Raw genomic sequence first — 19,379 nt, forward strand, 5'->3', positions numbered from 1 at the left:
ACTCCTTTGAATGAAGAATAATTTCTTGATTTTTGCCCTAAAATAACAGTTTCCAAGTTTGAACCTGTCCCCTTGACCTACTCTCACAATTTAATTTGAAAGAACAATTCAAATTTACTTTTTCCATTTCTTAACTATTTGAAATATCTGCCTTAAAATCTCAGATCTCTCCTTTATGCTGAAAAACCTTAGTTTTTCCAGTCTTTCCTCATAACTCGAACTTTTGACATGAGCTTATGATTCTTCTTTGCACTACCTTCAGGTCACTGTGCAGCAACCATTACTGGAAGTGCATCTGCATTGATGTTAGATGAGGACACACTGGCCTTTCAGTGCTAACTGAATGGTGCCGTGTGGCTGAGGTGTGAGCAGGCAACTGCTGCCCTGGGAGCTGATGGAGGGGTTCAGTGGATTCAGGAAAAGAGGAGAGGGGAAAAGCCTGAAGTGCTTAAAAGGCACAGTACCTGGATTCTGTGTTCTATCACCCTGTGGCAGGTGGAATGTAGATTGCAGCATGTTAAGGGAGTCCTGGAAATCCATGCAGTGATTGACAAAAGACTGGAGAGGCATCAATGGTCACCGTGCAAATGAGAATGGTCACCATGCCGAAGTCCGTGGTTAAACTGGGACTGTTGGGCCAAATGTGAAAAACATGAGAGTGACTTAGGGGAGAAATTAATTTAGCAATGGCAGATTGATGTTGGGTCATGACTTGGATTAAGCTGTTTTTCCTCCTGATTCTGCAGGAACTGCAAAGATGAGGCCGTGGATATAACTGTGATCCAGACCATGGAAATCATGTGGATGCTTTATGGAGAGATGCAAAAGAAATGTGTAAGTTAGAGCTTCTTATTTTGGAAATCTCATTGTGGTGGCAGTTACACTGATGGCTACATACAAGTAACCGCTTCCCGGAATGCCAGTCTGGAGCTGAATTATGATCTCCTATCAATGTCCTTACAGGAAATGGGCGCTGTTGAATTGCAAAATTTCACAACGAGTCCCTCGGATGAGAGAGGAGGCACCTTATGCATGCTTTGTTGTATATTGACCAATTAATTTCTCCCCTTCCCCCTGAAAGCCTTGGCTTGAGTAATATGTCTCCATAGTCACTGGTGGAGTCCAGTATCTTGGACAGTGAATGCTGGTGAGCTTTTTTAAAAAAAAAAAATTCTTTCATGGAATGTGAGCGTCCTCGCATTTCTTACCCATCCCTAATTGCCCCTTGAGAAGGTGGTGGTGAGCCGCCTTATTGAACTGCTGCAGTCCATGTGGTGTAAGTACACCCACAGTGCTGTTAGGGAGAGAGTTCCAGGATTTTGATCCTGGGACAGTGAAGGAATGGTGATATATTCCCAAGTCAGGATGCTGTGTGGCTTAGAGGGGAGCTTGCAGGTGGTGGTGTTTCCATGCATCTGCTGCCCTTGTTCTTCTAGGCGCTAGAGGTCGTGAATTTGGAAGGTGTTATTGAAGGAGCCTTGGCAAGTTGCTGCATTGCATCTTGTCGATGGCACACACTGCTGCCAGTGTGCATTGGTGGTGGAGGGAGTGAATGTTAAAGGTTGTGGATAGGGTGCTGATCAAGCAGGCTGCTTTGTCGAGCTTCTTGAGTTTTGTTGGAGCTGCACTCATCCAGGCAATTGGAGGTTATTCCGTCACGGTCCTGACTTGTGCCTTGTAGATGGCGGATAGGCTTTGGGGAGTCAACAGGTGAGTTACTCGCCGCAGAGTTCCCTGCCTCTGATCTGATCAGCTATAGTATTTACACAGCCGGTCTAGTTCAGTTTCTGGTCAATGGTAACCCCAGTTACCATTGGTGATGGTAGGGGATTTAGTGATAGTAATGCCAGTCAATGTTATGGAGGGATGGTTAGATTCTCTCTTGAAGGAGATGGTCATTGCCTGGCACTTGTGTGGCATGAATGTTACTTGCCACTTATCAGCCCAAGCCTGAATGTTGTCCAGGTCTTGCTGCATATGAACAAAGACTGCTTCAGTATCTGAGGAGTTGCAAATGGCACTGAATAATCGTGAACAAATGTTCTGACTTCTGAGAGAGAAGCTATTCAACTGCAGGAGTTAGTACAAACACAGGATTACTCTTGACAGTGATAAGCTATTGTTAAATTTATTGACTATAAAATGATGGATGCCTTGAAGTAATACAAAATTATTCCCCTACTTAATGGGCTCTGAGAGGAGAAAATTAGTTTGATGGGAGGAGGATTGGGGGCAATTAAAAGGAAACATGGAATATTCCATAATTAAAGCTTTATGTAATATGTATGCAGCGTCTCCATAGTCGGGAGTTGTTTGTCTTATTTTCTTTCTCATTCCAATTTCAGAATCAGGGCGGGTTTGTTGCTGCCCTCCTGAAGAACTTTGAACAAGTGAAGGTGAGTAATCAGGAAAGGAGCTGGTTGAAAGATTTCTATTCAGCTGCACAAGGTGTGTGGGATGTGCCTGACTGTGGGCATCTGCAGTAATTCAGGATAGAGAAAGCTGCCTGTCGCTTAAGTTCTCCCCCAGTGCAGAGGAGACTGCATTGTGTGCAGCAAATGCAGTATACCAAATTGAAGGAAGTACAAATAAATCGCTGCTTCACCTGGAAGGAAATAAAAATGGGATTACGATGGGGTTACCAAATGCAGATTGTGTGACTGTTTCGCAAACACCTCTGTTTAGTCTGACCCCACCAAGCATCCAGTGGCCTGTGACTTTAACTCTCCACCTTACTCTGATGTTGACATCTCTATCCTTGGCTTGCTTCACTGTTCCAGCGAAGCTCAACATAAGCTTGAGGAACAGCATATCATCTTTTGATTAGGCACTTTTTTTTCCCTTATTCTTTCATGGGATGTGAGCTTTGCTGGCAAGGCCAACATCTGTTGTTCATCTCTAATTGCCCTTTAACTGAGTGACTTGCCGGGCCATTTCAGAGTTAAGAGTCAACCACATTGCTGTGGTTGGAGTCACAAGTAGGCCAGACCAGGTAAGGATGGCAAATTTCTTTCTCTAAAGGACATTAGTGAACCAGATGGGTTTTTACCACAATCAGCAATTGTTTCATGGTCACTGTTACTGAGAGCAGCTTTTAATTCCAGACTTAGTAATTTAGTTTAAATTCCAAATTCCACCAGCTGCACAGTGGTTTTTGAAAATATGCCCCCTGAGTATTATAAAAGCAAAATGCTGTGGATGCTGGAAATCCGAAACAAAAACAGAAAATGCTGGAAAAACTCAGCAGGTCTGACAGCATCTGTGGAGATAGAAACAGAGTTAATGTTTCGAGTCCGTATGACTCTTCCTCTGATGTCCATGGTCGCCAACGCCCTCTTAAAGCATGGTGCCTGAAGGAGGAGGAGGAGCCATAGTGGTTATGTTACTGGACTAGTAATCCAGGAGCTTGGACTAATGATTGGAGGCATAGAGCCCAATTTGAACCCTGAAGAAAGAGTCTTACATACTCGAAACATTAACTCTTGTTTCTTTCTCCACAGATGCTGTCAGACCTGCTGAGTTTTTCCAGCACTTTCTGTTTTTGTCCCCAGAGTATTAGCCTGGAATACCAGTTTGGTGACATTACCTCTACACCAGCATCTGCCCATAAAGCTTTAACGGCCTTCCAGAATCAATGTTGAATTCAGCAATTTCAGACCATAATCTTTTATCCCCATTTTGTTTCCTTACTTGGTATCTTTCGGCTTTTCTCTTATTTTTACTTTCAACACGCCTACTCCCGGCACATCTCCTGTTTCTCCGTTTCTTTACCTGCCCCTTCTCCATTCCCTTTGGCCATGCAAGACTAACTCTCCTGTTATTCAGCCTCTCCTGTCTTTCACTCCATCGTAGACCTTCCTTATGACCTTGTTCCACCCGCCCCTTGATCAAATCCTATTACATTTCTAACTTTTCTCAGTTCTGATGAAAGGACATCAACTGGAAATGTTCACTTTGTTTCTGTTTCTACAGAAAGGAAAGGAGCTGACCTGCTGAGTATTTCCAGCATTTACTGTTCTTATATTAAACTCCCTCTGGTTCTTCTGGCAATTATCTTAGATTTATCCTCTGTATGAAACCCTCCTGCCAGTCAAAGCAGTTTCTCCCCATCAGCTCATTAAAACCCTTTAAAAATTTGAAAGATATCTATAAATCTCCCTTTCAAACTTCCCCGCTCTAAGGAGAATGATCCTGGCTTCTCTACTCTTTCCACATAACTGAAGTGCCTCACCTCTGTTAACATTCTCTCCGTAACACCCTACCCAAGGCCTTGACTCTTCTTAAAGCTAGGGTTGCCAACTGTAATTAAATGTAGTCCTGGAGGTTTCATCACATGACTTGCTCCCACGCTCCAGCCATTAGTCGGCCAACGCATCCATCCTTGTGACGCACAGCCTTCCTACGCCAATTGGAAAGCAAAAAGATTCATTACCCAAGTGGATGATTCTTGACTGTCAGTCAAACAGCCTTCCCCCTCCCCAACCACCCCCATTCTCAATATTTTTATATCTATTAAAGAGAAATTTCCAAAGAAAATGACAAAAATAGTCAATATTTTTTAATATCCTGATGATTTTACTCCAGGGCTGCACACAGCAGTGTCCTGGAGATTGATATTCAACTCCTGGAAGCTCCAGGCCAATCCTGGAGGGTTGGCAACCCAAATTAAAGTGAAGTACCTGAACTGGACAAAATTCTCCAGCTGAGACCTGACCAATGCTTTATTAGGAAATCCAAGTTTCACAGATTTCCTGTCCTCTACCATCTCTTAAGTTGATGTCAAGCCCCCGTGCGTCAATATCAGTCAGCCTGCTGATGGAACCGTTTCTTGCGAGAGGATGCTCTCCATGTCACCTGACTTCATGTTTGGTTGAGGCGGGAACATAGCGCAAGGATTAGTAATTTTTTCTACCCTGTGATTTACAAGGACACATTCCCTGGTGCCTAGCAACACTCGGTTGCTTTCCTTCAGTAATTTTCTCATTATCCCTAAACTATCTGGCCTACTGTTAATTATGCTATTTATTGTAGCATTACAATTATAGTATAAACATCACACGTCAAAATCTAATCTATTCTATTACTCATGCTGTCTTAATTTTATATTGTGCTTAATAACAGACAAAGCCCTGTTCTTCCTCCTCATCTCAATAAAGATTTCAGTTACCTGACAACAGGAATGTTTTACCAGTGTTGTCTTGACAACCTGTCTTCAGTGAAGTGCTTGTCTTTCTAACTCAGGTGATCTCCATATTCCCACAGTACATATTAGCTATTATGTCAAGGAATGTTAGTCATCTTATGTTAATATAAGCCTAAAATCTACAGGTGGCAGACTATTTGACTATAGGACCATCACAAACTAGCCAGACTGTTCATCCATGGCTCTCGCACAGACTCTCTTCCAGGTGGAAAGCAATAAAAAGAGTAATAACCAAGGCTGTTGTTTTTTTTCAACCTTTCTGCCATCGTCGTTGCCATGGCAACGTGAGCAAAAAAAAATCTGGAAATGAAAACTAATCTTGGTAATGGTAACCATGCAACTATCATTGATTATTGTAAAAATCCATTTGGCTCGCTAATGTGCTTTAGGGAACGAAATCTGCCTGGCCTACATGTGACTCCAGACTCACAGCAATGTGGTTGACTCTCAAGGACAGTTAGGGACAAGCAGCAAGTGAGCAAGTGCTGATCTTGCCAGCAATGACCACATCCCATGAAAGAATTTTTAAAAAATGAGCCTTTGAGAGAAGCAAAAGCTTATTCCTAACAAAGGGGAATCTACCATTTCTTTCTTTTGTCTTCCCTCTAGGACGACTCTGAACTGAAGGAGGTCATCTGCTCTGCAAAACCTTTAATAAACCAAATTCCTATTGACAGCATTGCCCCTCATTGGACAGATCTCCAGAAGAACACGGCCCTGACGATACTGCTCGCACATTGTAAGTTTTCTTCTCAATCAGGCAGCAACTTATGACGTACTTCAAAAAAAATTTAGCTTTTGTAGGTCCTTTTGTGTTGTTTACGCCAACTCACTTCAATTGAGTGGAGCTCGCCACAACATTCAAGAATCTTGACACCATCCAGGATAAAGCAGTCCTCTTGATGGGCGCCTTCAACATTCACTTCCTCCACCTTTATGCATACTAACAGCAGTGTGTGCCATCTACAAGATGCACTGCAGGAACTCACCAAAGCTCCTCAGACAGCACCTTCCAAACTCGCAACCTCTACCATCGAGAAGGACAAGGGCAGCAGATGAATGGAAACACCACCTCCTGCAAGTTCCCCTCCAAGCCATTCAGCATCCTGACTTGGAACTATATCGCCGTTCCTTCACTGTCGCTGGGTCAAAGCCCTGGAACACCCTCCCTAACAGCGCTGTGGGCGTACCTCCACATGCACTACAGTGGTTCAAGAAGGCTGCTCACCAGCACCTTCTTGAGGGCAATTAGGGATGCGCAGTAAATACTGACCTAGCCAGTGATGCCCACATCCTGTAAATGAACATTAAAAAAAATGATTGTATCTTATTGTAGGTTAAGTTTATATCCGAATATCTTTTTTTGGGGAACAGTTGAACAATACTTTGGGATAATAATTTGAGACCTGACTTATTGGAAGTTTACTGCGCTCGGGAGCAACAGATGCTTTTGCTCTTTTTATTTTGTCTGGCTGTATTGTAGACTCATTGATAGAGATTGATCACTGTGATTAGCCAATAACTCCGTTCTCATTGTATCACGTGACCAGCAAGACGGCAGATTTTTTGCTTATCAAATCATATGTTTTTGAAGTGTAACATAAAGACAAGGCCTGAATGAAACATGGAAAATCTCCCAAGGCAAGAAAAAAAGCAATGGAGCCAGTGTGAGCTGCCAATGAGGGAAGCAAGATGTTGGGGGTACTGAGGGGAGCTGAATGTTGGGTGGGGAGGGGTGGTGGAAACCTCCCATCGAGGACAGCTGAAAAGAGGCCTCTGTTCTGTTGAGCCTAGTCCAGGACATCCTGTCTTCCTGACTGAAGGCTGAATACCTGGGAGGGAAAAAAACAGGCCAATCAATGTTAAAACAATAATGCACGCTAACAAATGTGCCTGTCCCTGCCATCACATGCACCTTTTGTTTCCTTTGCAACATTCACCAAATTTGCAGTGTTTCCACACAGGCATCCACCAGCAAATGGGAAGCTTTAATTAAGTAAAGCAAATTCTGGTTCTTATTGTTGAATTGCTCATGTTTTATTTCTTCCCATCTTACTGTGGCCAGTGACTGATCCTGGGGCACAAGAGCCGTGGGTGTGTTGCCAAAATGCCAATTCTTCATGTGTGAGCCTAGACAGTGAGTGTTAACAGGATCTTCAAAACTTATGTTCTTATTTATCTTGCCCAGAGAGCTTTGGCTGCTCAGTCTTTTCAGTATATTCAGGATAGGAGTCTCTCAGTACATCAAGGAATATAGGGGCAGGGCAGGAAAGTGACGTTGAGATAGAAGATCAGCCATGTCTTATTGAATGGGGGAGCAGGTTCGAGGGACCAAATGGCCTACTCCTTCGCCTATATCTAATCAGAGCAAAGCACAGTCCTGCCTCCACATGTACACTTTTGAGAAGGGTAGTCACTGGAGACCAGAGGAAAAGGTGCAGAGCTCATTTTTATAACATCTATGCATCTGTTCTGACTGAGAACAGGCAGCTCAACGAACCGGAGATTGAACTGGGATACTCCCTGGTGTGTATGGTTCCAGTATCTTACACAAATGACAGAGAAGCACATTTACCAACTGAGCAACAGGGCAGCAATTTAGACTTTTTAACAACCAAAGTAGAAATGGCCATCATTGGCAGATCAGTATTCAGGGAATTTGCTGATCTCTTGCAAGTACAAAATGTCCATTCACAGCCATAGTGTTTTGTTGCTGAAAGTAACGTCTTGCTGTGTCCTCTGTTCAGTTGCAGATTATATAAAGAAATTTGCTGCTGAGGGAGATTCTGTGCTCACTGACTTTGAAAGAAATTGTGAATCAAATAACCAAGTAAGTATCTTTTTGTTTGCATTAAGTTGTACAAACATGTCTGTGCTTTCTCATGCTCAACTTGTTATGGAATAGATGTCTTATTGCAGATTCATAGAGTCATTATGACACAGAAGGAGGCCATTTGGCCCATTGAGTTCATGCAGGTCTCTGTAGAACGATCCAACCAGTCCCTTTTTTTATTCATTCACGGGATGTCGGCTTCACTGGCTGGGCCAGCATTTATTGTCCATCCCTAGTTGCCCTTGGGAAGGTGGTGGTGAGCTGCCTTCTTGAACCGCTGCAGTCCCTGTGGTGTAGGTACACCCATAGTACTGTTAGGAAGGAAGTTCCATGGTTTTGACCCAGCAACAGTGAAGGCATGGCAATATATTTCCAAGTCAGGATGATGAGTGACTGGAGTTGAACTTCCAGGTGGTGGTGTTCCCGTCTATTTGCTGCCCTTGTCCTTCTAGGTGGTAGTGGTCATGGGTTTGGAAGGTGCTGTCTAAGGAGCTTTGGTGAATTCCTGCAGTGCATCTTGTAGTTGTACACACTGCTGCCACTGTGTGTCGGTGGTGGAGGGAGTGAATGTTTGTGGATCTAGTCAAGTGGGCTGCTTTGTCCTGGATGGTGTCAAGCTTCTTGAGTGTTGTGGGAGCTGCACTCGTCCAGGCAAGTGGGGAGTATTCCATTACACTCCTGACTTGTGCCTTGTGGATGGTGAACAGGCTTTGGGGAGTCAGGAGGTGAGTTACTCATCGCAGGATTCCTAGCCTCTGACCTGCTCTTGTAGCCACTATTTATATGGCTAGTCCAGTTCAGTTTCTGGTCAATGGTAACCCCCAGGATGTTGATAGTGGAGGATTCAGTAATGGTAATGCCATTGAACTTCAAGGGATGATGGTTAGATTCTCTCTTGTTGGAGATGGTCATTGTCTGGCACTTGTGTGGCATGAATGTACTTGCCACTTGTCAAACCAAGCCTGGATATTGTCCAGGTCTTGCTGCATTTGGACATGGATTGCTTCAGTACCTGCAGAGTCACAAATTGTGCTGAACATTGCACAATCATCAGTGAACACCCCCACTTCTGACTTTATGATGGAAGGAAGGTCATTGATTAAGGCGCTGAAGATGATTGGGCTGAGGACACTACCCTGCAGTGATGTCCTGGAGCTGAGATGACTGACCTCCAACAATCACAATTATCTTCCTTTGTGCTAGGTATAACTCCAACCAGCAGAGAGTTTTCCCCTGATTCCCATTGACTCCAGTTTTTCTAGAGTTTCTTGATGCCGTTTTCAGTCAAATTATGCTTTGATGTCAAGGGCAGTCATTCTCACCTCACCTCTGGAGTTCAGCTCTTTTGTCCATGTTTGTTTGAACCAAGGCTGCAGTGAGGTCAGGAGCTTGAGTGACCCTGGCAGCACTGGGCATCAATGAGCAGGTCATTGCTAAGCAAGCGCCACTTGATACCACTGTTGATGACCTACTATTGATAATTGGGAGTAGACTGATGGGGCGGTAATTGACCAGGTTGGATTTGTCCTGCTTTTTGCATACAGGATATACCTGGGCAATTTTCCATGTAGCCGGTAGATGCCAGTGTTGTAACTGTACTAGAACAGCTTGGCTAGGGGCGTGGCAAGTTCTGGAGTACAAGTCTTCAGTACTATTGCCAGAATATTATCCAGTGCCTTCAGCCATTTCTGTTGGGTCTGTCCTGCCGGTGGAAGATTGTCATCATTTCTATTTCTATTGAATTCAAATTACACCATCTGCTGTGGCAGGATTCGAAACTGGCTCCCCATTACCCTAGGTCTCTGGATTACAAGTTCAGTGACAATAGCACTATGCCATTGCCTCCTCAGCTCTATCCCTGTAGTCCCGTGAGTTTATTTCCCCCCAAGTTTCTCTCCAGTTTCCTTTTGAAATCGTTGATTGTCTCCACTTGCACAACCCTCGTAGGCTGAGTTCCTGCAGGTCACTATCAATTCCTGAGTAAAATAAAAAAATGTTCTTTCTCACATGCCCCCTGCTACATCTCTTTCCCAAACCTTTGATCTGTGTCTGCTAGTCCTTGTACCATCAGCTTTGGTGGAGCAGCTTTTCTTTGACCACTTTATCTAAACCTGTCATGACCTTGTAGACCTCTGTCAGATCTCCCCTCAATCTAATTTGCTCCAAGAAGAACAACTCCTGCTTCTCCAACATAAATGTAGTTAAATTCTCTCATCTCAGGAACCCTCTGTTCTGCATCCTCTCAAGGATCTTCACATCCTTCCTAAATTGTAGTGACCAGAACTGGATGCAATATTCTAGTTGTAACAAAACCAGAACTTAATACAGTTTCAGCACAACTTCCCTGCTTTTGGACTCATTAACTCTGTGTGTGAAACCCAAGATCCCATATGCTTTGCTAACTACTCTCTCAATATGCCCTAAAACCTTCAAAGATCTAGGCACATGAACTCCCCAGGTCCCTCTGTCTCTGAACATTCTTTGAAATAGTACCATTAAGTACAAATTGCCTCTGCTCATCTCTTCTTCCAAAATACATGACCTTACATGTACAGATGCACATCTTGCATAGGTCACCAGAATTCAGAAAGACCCTGCAATCCTGTTCTTCATCCCACCCATCATCCAACATTTTCATAGAAGTCTTTTGCCCCAACCAAGTTTTTTTTTGGAAAAATACACTTTATCCATAAAATATCTGAAAGGTCATTACAAAACATTTCAAAATGGCCGTCACATATTTAAGTTTTCCACATAGACGATGAGGTGCTTCAATACAATCAATGAACATCACAGACATTTCAACATGGTTGTTACAGACAGACAGTGCAGTGGTATTTAAGTTATTTACATAGATCATGTTACCCTGAGACGCTTCAATACGATTGTGATACAAGTAGTATTCACTACATATATTCAATGTGAGTCATACTGCCCAACGACAATTCCCAGCTCCTCGGTGCACAATAGCTGAAAGGTCTTGGATAGCAACCTTTCCCCATTGCGCCTCTCTGGTAGCTGCCCCCTTTTTGATGCATCCCTCAGCACATGGTCCTGGACCTTAGAACATGCCCGTTTGCAACACTCAGTCGGGGACACCACTGCATTGGAAGACCAGCAAGTTTCGGGCAGACCGAAGAACATCTTTCATCGAGTTAATTAGAGTGCTGTGAAAATCCCTCCTATGTTTAAAACTTCCTCTTCAGTCATGCATTTGCCTCTTGTGTAGAGCTCCTCAGACTTGGGCAAGGTCGCTTGTTGCTAGGGCAACAACCATCCGTTGCCAGGAGCTCAACTTTAAAACAAAAATCATATTTTCTTTCCCTGTTTCAGCTTCAGACATGACTTGTGACCTTAATCCTACATGTGAAAAACTGAGAAACAGGGTGGTGGAGAAACATCGAGTGAACTCTTAGTGATCCAAGAGTACTTCAGAACCCTGCCTCCCCTTTGAGTGTGCTTTCGACAGCTTATTTGAATTTGAATAGTGCAGGTGGTGAGTCAGTGTTAATGGGACTCTGCTGAATAGCTTTCTGATGTTTGTCTACGTCCTTTTCCTTTTGTTTACCTAGAATAATACGGCACAAAACAATACCATTTGGTCCATTCTGCATGTGAATTTTTTTATTCCTCTTTGAAGCCATCCAATGAATCCCACTCCCCTCCTCTTTCCCTGTACCCTTGTAAACTTACCCCCTTCAGATTTTTTTTAATTCATTCACGGGATGTGGGTTTTGCTGGCTGGGCCAGCATTTATTGCCTATTCATAGTTGCCCTTGAGAAGGTGGTGGTGAGCTACCTACTTGAACTGCCGCAGTCCCTCTGATGTAGGTACACCCACAGTGCTGTTAGGAAGGGAGTTCCAGGATTTTGACCCAGTGACAGTGAAGGAACGGCGATATATTTCCAAGTCAGGATGGTGAGTTACTTGGAGGGGAACCTCCAGGTGTCTGCTACCCTTGTCGTTTTAGGTGGTAGTGGTTGTGGGTTTGTAAGGTGCTGTCTAAGGAGCCTTGTGAATTCCTGCAGTGCATCTTGTAGATGGTACACACTGCTGCTACTGTGTGTTGGTGGTGGAGGGAGTGAATGTTTGTGGATGTGGTGCCAATCAAGTGGGGCTGCTTTTTCCTGGACAGTGTCCAGCTTCTTCAGTGTCGTGGGAGCTGCACTCATCCAGGCAAGTGGGGAGTATTCCATCACACTCCTGACTTGTGCCTTGTAGATGGCAGACAGGCTTTGAGGAGTCAGGAGATGAGTTACTCGTAGCAGGATTCCTAGCCTCTGACCTGCTCTTGTAGCCACAGTATTTATATGGCTAGTCCAGTTCAGTTTCTGGTCAATGGTAACCCCCAGGATGTTAATAGTGGGCGATCCAGTGATGGTAATGCCATTGAACATCAAGGGGGGGGCGATGGTTGGATTCTCTCTCATGGGAGATGGTCCAATTCCTCTATTTACCCAATTCCTTTTTGAATGCTACGATTGAATCTGCTTCCACCATCCTTCCATGCAGCACATTTCAGATTGTCATTACTCGCTATGTTTTAAAAATAAGTTTTCCCATATCGTCTTTGATCTGTTCCGAACAGGGTAGCCTTCGCTGCGAGATCTCTGTTAACTGATATCTGTATCCGCATCTTTTAGGGGATGGAATTCACTTTTATCGGTGGGGTGAGGGAGGTGGAACGAAAAGTGAGTGGCCTGCGTGCTCTCGTCCCTGCTGTCTCAGCTCGGCGACTCAAGCATTGGATGGCCAGCGGGAATGCAGGCAATCAGTGGTGCGACGAGGGTCTCTGCGCCCAATCAGGAGTCTAGGTCTTGCGGCAGAGCTGTTACGCCCATGAACAGGAAGTCAAGCACAGCTACAAATTTAAAGACCCCCCCCAGCTCTCTCAATCTCTTTTTATTTCTTACAGCAGCCTCAAAAAAAGCCAAAAATGAAGTCAAAAACCACACAAATGCTGCCACCTTCAGCAGCAGAATACACACAGGCATGGTTCCGGTGATGAGCATTTTCTTTCACCCTTGTGCCACTTCCTCCTACCCGTTGTAAAGCACTCTCAAACCTTTTCCTGTCCAACACCCATTGCAGCAGGCAATGAAAAATTATGTAGACTTGGCTCTTTAACGAGCCTGTGGCTGGTTAATTGGTTATTTAAAAAAGGCGGGCAGGCTTCTGATTGCAGTCTCCCCCCCCCCCCCCCCCCCCCCCCCCCCCCCCCACCACCACCACCTTCCGTCATATCTGAGATTGGCACGATGACGTTGTATTGCCGACCCAGCGTCCTCACACTGTATTTTACGTTTGTGCAGATTGGTGGTGGTAGCCCCCACGATTTATGGATGTAAAACCCAGCTCTGTGTATATTCACCACTGCCCCCCCACCCCACAGCCCCAGCACCTCCAATTTTCTCTTTTTGTTCCTCCTATGAAGGCGGCAACAGTTCGGTACTAGATCATCTCCCATATGTGCCTGGCAAGTGAATGGCAGTGGTCTTCTCACTTGTCCAATCTCTTCCTTATCTGGTATTAACACACGTGCACTTCCAGATCAGGAACAGTGGTTAATTTCTTCCCCATCCTTTCCCTCTTTCACTTCTCTGACCCTGCTGATCACCAACACATCCCCCCCAGCCCCCCACCTCCATCAATTGGTCTGCACTGGGTCTATCATTTGCAATGTTTTTACTGCCATTTTGGTTGAGTTCATTTAGCACCATGCTGAGCCTCTCTGGTCTGTTTGACTCCATCCCATGCTTAGCTCTTTTATCCCATGAGCCATCACGGACCTTCCAGGTATAATTAAAAGGCACAAAAGCTGTGTAAAGTGGTGTGCAACAGTTTAGACTTGGAGGCTTTATCATGACATTAACCTGTAAGTTTTGTTATTAGAAGATTGAGAATCTTCAGAGGAAAAGTGAAGATGAAGTGAATATAAGCGAATTCAGAGCTGCCATTGCCACATACAGCAAGGCCGTCGAAATCAGGTACAGTTCACCACTGTCAATGTCAAAGTATTTAAAGCAAAGTCACCCCAGGTTCCCCTTTTCCTTTCCTGAAGGCACTGGGATGTCTTCTGGTAATCACCCAAATGGTACTTCTTCATTTCTGGCTGTAGACAGTATGTACTACCAGAGACTCTTCAATTGTGCAGTGCTCTGCAGTTGACCCTGTGTCTATGATCATGTACTTTAAAATAGGTCACATGCTTTGTAAACACTGGCTGATTTTTTTGTTGTTTTCTGCTTCTAATTTGGATCAGTAAGGCCATTTGCAGCATCCAGGCATGTAATCAGTTGACCTGGCAGTCACCAGGGACATTGCTTTGTCCCAAGTTGAGCTATTTTGCCTTGCACTGCAGCATCCAGCCAGAACGTTTGCCAAATTGCTCACAATTCACTTGGTACCAGTGATGTGAAAGTGATGATTTTTGTGAAGGGCAGGGCAAAGCTATAGACAATGGAGGTGCAAGATACATATTAGGAAAGATTAATTACATTAAGTCCTCACTTAAAGTTGTGGTTGCATTCCTGAAAATCACGACTTTAAGTGAATCATGGGTTTTCATAGGAATCAAGCTGGAGTTAGGTTCCCTGGGACATTTCTTGCTGAAAAACCAATGTAAAAGTTGAAGTACTGTACTGTACACATGCAGCACTATGCATTTCTAGCTGGAATAACTTGCAAAAGAGAATAAATCACTTAAACTAAAATTTATAAAATTCAAATTAGATAACACTAAATCACCCAAACAAGACCCGAGTAGCATGGCTTCTGCGACTCACCAATGGAACTTCTAGAACTCAGCTCAACTTTTTGCTTGCTTTCCTTTCACGTTTTGTGTGTCTCTCTCTCTCTGTCTCTCTTTCTCTGTCTCTATCTCTTTATGTCTCTCTCTCTCTAGCTCTCCAATCCCATTATATATCCCTCCAATCCTACTCTCACTGTCTCTTTTCTCACTCTCTCCTTTCCCATTCTTTCTCTCCTTTCCCATTCTTTCTCTCCTTTCTCACACTCTCTCTCTATTAGCACTCTCTCTCCTTTCCCACATTGTCTCTCTCTCCAATCCCACTCTCTCTCTCTCTCTCTCTCTCTCTCTCTTTCTCTCTCTGTTCTTTTCTTGCTCTCGCTCTCTTTCTCTCTCCCTCTGGCCAATTTACAGTCCGAGGCTTCACCTGGGCCCAGAGCCTGGACCCTTTCCTGACAGGGGCTCAGCTCCCTGCAGACTGCCCCAGGCTGCGGATTGAGCTAAGGGTGTGGGGGAGGAGTGCAGATTGAGCTGGGGACTGCTGTACTGTACGTGTAAAGTCATAATGCAAGGCCTTGATTATCTGCTGATTCTATTCTTTACTCGGAAGTGTGGGCACTGGTAGAGGTGTTTCTGTTCTGGTAAATAATGGATGTTGCACTGTTAATGTATTATCAGTAACTGGAATACTACATTTCCCTCCTTTTCCAGCCCTTATAATCATCACTTGTATTGTCGGAGAGCCTATTGTTACCTGCAGTTGAATGATCACAGGTGAGTTCTGATCATGGACACTTTTCCTTGCAGCAAGTGTGATATTTTTATGCTTCAGACCATTACGATAGATTTTTCCAAACTTTACAGCATCATATTCTATGATGGCAGAAGAGGGTTTGTCTTTGGAAATTTTGGGTGATGTGTTGACTCTATGGGAGTTTAAGTGGGGCATTGATTTGGGGAATGTGTAGAAAATGCTTGAATTCTTTGCTCACCATTGTGCATATGAACATCACCCAAGGGACTATCACCTGAAGGAAGAGTAGAGAGAGCTGTGGAGTTTTGGCTGCAGGCAAGGTGCTCCATTTTTCCAACACTGACAGGCTTTGTGTCGATGTTAAAAAGAATAAAAACGAGTCAGACAAAAAAATATCAGTCATGTACCTGGCCTTTATTTCCAGTCAGTACTGTGGGGAAGGGAAGAGAGGTGCTGGGCCCAATGGCTTTGTGCTTTTCCACTGGAATTGAGTACTGCACATTTTCAGTGCGTGGATCTTGTACCGTTGATGGTGAAGCCGAAATAAAATAGTTGGCATTGTGAGGGCTACTTGTCTAAATCCCCCCCATGGTCTTTAAGCATCCACTAAATTTACTTAGACTTTCTGCTGACACCACAAGAGAAATCATAAAAAGAGCTGTCCCCATACCATCCTGAATCATTCTCAGGTGCTCGGACTCATCAAATGGCTAGAATCGATCAGTTACGCTGAGCGTAGTCGGTTACAGCCCAGCCCCGGAGGCTTGCGTGTATTCCAAGCTGACCCTTCCAGTGCAGTACTGAGGGAGTGCTGCACTTTTGGAGGTGCTGCCTTTTGGGTAAGGCATTAAACCAAGGCACAGTCTGCTCTCTCAGATAGATGTAAAAGATCTCATGGCACTATTCTGAAGAACAGCAGGATCGTTCTGTCCAGTGTCCTGGTTGATACCTTAACCAACATCAGTAAAGACCGATTTTTTTTTTTTGATCATTCATCGAATGCTGGCTAGGCATTTATTGCCCAACCCTAATTATCCTTGTTCAGGGGGCATTTAAGAGTCAACAACATTGCTCTGGATCTGGAGTCATATGTAGCCAGACCAGGTAAGGACAGCAGATTTCCTTCCCTAAAGGGCACTAGTGAACCAGATGGAGTTTTACAGCAATGATTTCATGATCATCATCAGACTTTTTTTTAATTCCAGATTTTTATTGAATATTGATTATCTGGCATGGTAGGATTCGAACCTAGGTCCCTGGAACACTAGTCAGTGACGATACCACAATTCCACTGCCTCCCCAGTTATTTGGTCACTGTCTGATTGTTGTCTGTGGGAGTTTGCTGTACACAAATCAACTACCACATTTTCTATGTTCCGACAATGACTACAATTTAAAAAAAGTATTTCATTGGCTGTAAAGTGTTATGTGATGTTTTGGATCATGACAGGCACTATATAAACACAAGTCCATCTTTGAAACAGTTGAAGAAATTAAAAAAAGATCATGTTTACATTTTATCCTTTCAGAAGGTGTGTGGTGCTAGGAGCAGTTTCAGTTTCATCAGAGCATTTGTGTGAATCTCTCCTGGAGTTAGCTTTTTGAAGTGAAACATTTGATTTGTCTGTATAAAGATAATTTCTTTTCTCCTTTCAGAATGGCAGTACTGGACAGCGTTAGAGCAACGGTTCTAAAACCAGATTATTTTAAGGTAGGCGATCTCCTTTTAGTTGACAGCTTGTTCGCCAAAGAGGGACCTTTTAAACAGGTGAAATGCTTGGCCAACCTGTTTATCCCCGTGTTCCTTAATCCAGCTGGGCTTTGACTCTGCCCCGAAGAACCAGACACAGTTGTGAGGAAGAGTAAAGGGGATATTGGAACCCCACTGCTTTGCATTGATTAAAACAAACAACACGTTACAACAAGAAAAAACAAATCAGGCACATTTCATCACCTAGCAGGAGTCTTTATTAAACCCTCACGCCATTTTGACAAGCTTTTGTGTGTTCAACTCCTCCGTTCATATATTAAGGGGCCTCCCACTACTTATTACAGAAAATTATGAATTATTTATAGATAATATTATACACAAGCTGGAACATTAATTTCACCTTTTGGTATGAAATGTCTGTGCTGTCACCTTTTTGTTAGCTAGTTTGTCTTTAAGGCCATGTAAATTTTCTCCTTGTGCAAACTTGCAGAATGAAGTAGCCCTAAAGCAACAGCAGAAACCCATGCAATAAAAACGCAGTGCAACTTACCCTGTCGCTGTAATTAAAATTTGTATAGCTAAATACACGTAAATGAATTCTAGCTACAAGGCTAGATTGGCGAAGCTGAGCTTGTCCTCCTTAAAGCAAAGGAGATAGAGGCGAGATTTGATAGAAGTGTGCAAGGTTATGACAGGTTTGGATAAGGTAGACAAAATAAAAAACAAATGCTCCCATTAGCTGATGGTACAAGGACTAGGGGACCACACATTTATGGTTTTGGGCAAGAAATGCAAGGGGAATGTGAGGAAGAACTTTTTTGCCCACGGAGTGGTAATGCCCTGGAACTCACCGTCCATGAGGGCAGTGGAATCAAAGAGGATCAATGATTGAAAAGAAAATTGGATGGGTACTTGAAGGAAATAAATCTGCAAGGCTAGGAGGAATGGGTCTAACTGGATTACTCCACAGAGAGCCGGCATGGACTCAGTTGAACTGATCTTAAAGTGACAGTCCTTACAGAATAGGGGTCACATGAATTGTTCAACCAGTGGAGCAAATGGCCTCCTTCTGTGCCTTAAATGGCTAAAGGCAGGATCTTCCAGCCCCGCTAGGATCATTCGGTCAAAGGGCTTTTGGCTGGGTCGCCAAATCTTCCACGATGGGTCCCGTTATGAGGGGGCCGGAAAATCCCAGCCGATGAATTATCAGTTGGATGTTGGTTCCTTCTCTTAGTAACGTCCTTAGCTTGATGTCTTGTTCTGTTCACTCCACTCCCAGGGCCATTACTTCTGTGCTAAAGGTCTCCTGGCAGCAGGCTACCCAGAATATGCTATGGTAGTGAACAGGAGAGGCGCTGACCTCTGTCAGGCAGGAGGAGGTGACATTATAGTGCTGCAGGAACAGCGAAGCGAAATTCAAGTGGAAATGAAAAATAAAGGTAATAAATATTCACTTAAGTTTGCTGGAAAGTATATTTCTGTGATTCTACAGGGAGAGAATTTTAAAGTAGATACTGAATAAATATTTCCTTCTCCAACAGTGAAGACAAGAGACCTGATTTTTTTTTTGAGTAAGTGGTGATTTGAATCAATTGGCAGGTCGCGTTGTCACAAAAAGAGCCAAAGGCAGTCCTGTTGACAGTTTGAAGGTTGTAAGAGCTCATTGGTGTGAGGGAACTAAGTTAAATCGCGTGGGACAGTAGCATAGTGGTAATGTTTCTGGACCGAAGACGTGAGTTCAAATCCTACCTTGGCAGCTGGTAGATTCAATTAATCAATTCATTCAATTAATTAATAAATAAGGAATCTTAGACTCATGGATATGATCATGAAATTACTGGATTGCTGTACAAACCCATTTGCTTCACTAATGCCCTTCAGGGGAGGAACTCTGCTCACTATATGTGACTCCAGGCCCACAGCCATGTGGTTAAATCTTAACTACCCTCAAGCCACTCAACTGTAGGTAGCTCACCACCTGCTCAAGGGTCATTAAGGATGGGCAATAAATGTTGGCCTTGCCAGTGATGCTCAAATCCCAAGACTGAATTGCCTGGGTTAGCAAGCTGCAAAACACAAAAATCAGAAATCCCTCAGGAAGGAATTGCTGACCTTTTTTACGGTAGCTT

The 19,379-nt window shown here is 43.9% G+C and overlaps 1 protein-coding gene across 1 annotated transcript in view; it reads left to right on the forward strand.

Moving 5' to 3' along the window:
* The window catches only part of LOC121269641 (E3 ubiquitin-protein ligase DZIP3-like), an 84,583-nt gene that overhangs the window by 15,136 nt on the left and 50,068 nt on the right, over positions 1–19,379 (forward strand). Inside the window, exons 4-11 of the mRNA XM_041174398.1 lie at positions 747–834; positions 2,346–2,396; positions 5,813–5,942; positions 7,951–8,033; positions 13,930–14,024; positions 15,497–15,559; positions 17,196–17,250; positions 18,530–18,689. Coding sequence (XP_041030332.1) covers positions 747–834; positions 2,346–2,396; positions 5,813–5,942; positions 7,951–8,033; positions 13,930–14,024; positions 15,497–15,559; positions 17,196–17,250; positions 18,530–18,689 — 725 coding nt within the window. The remainder of the gene's footprint in view (positions 1–746; positions 835–2,345; positions 2,397–5,812; positions 5,943–7,950; positions 8,034–13,929; positions 14,025–15,496; positions 15,560–17,195; positions 17,251–18,529; positions 18,690–19,379) is intronic.

The sequence above is a fragment of the Carcharodon carcharias genome, chromosome 25 (assembly GCF_017639515.1).
Source record: "Carcharodon carcharias isolate sCarCar2 chromosome 25, sCarCar2.pri, whole genome shotgun sequence".
NCBI lineage: Eukaryota > Metazoa > Chordata > Chondrichthyes > Lamniformes > Lamnidae > Carcharodon > Carcharodon carcharias.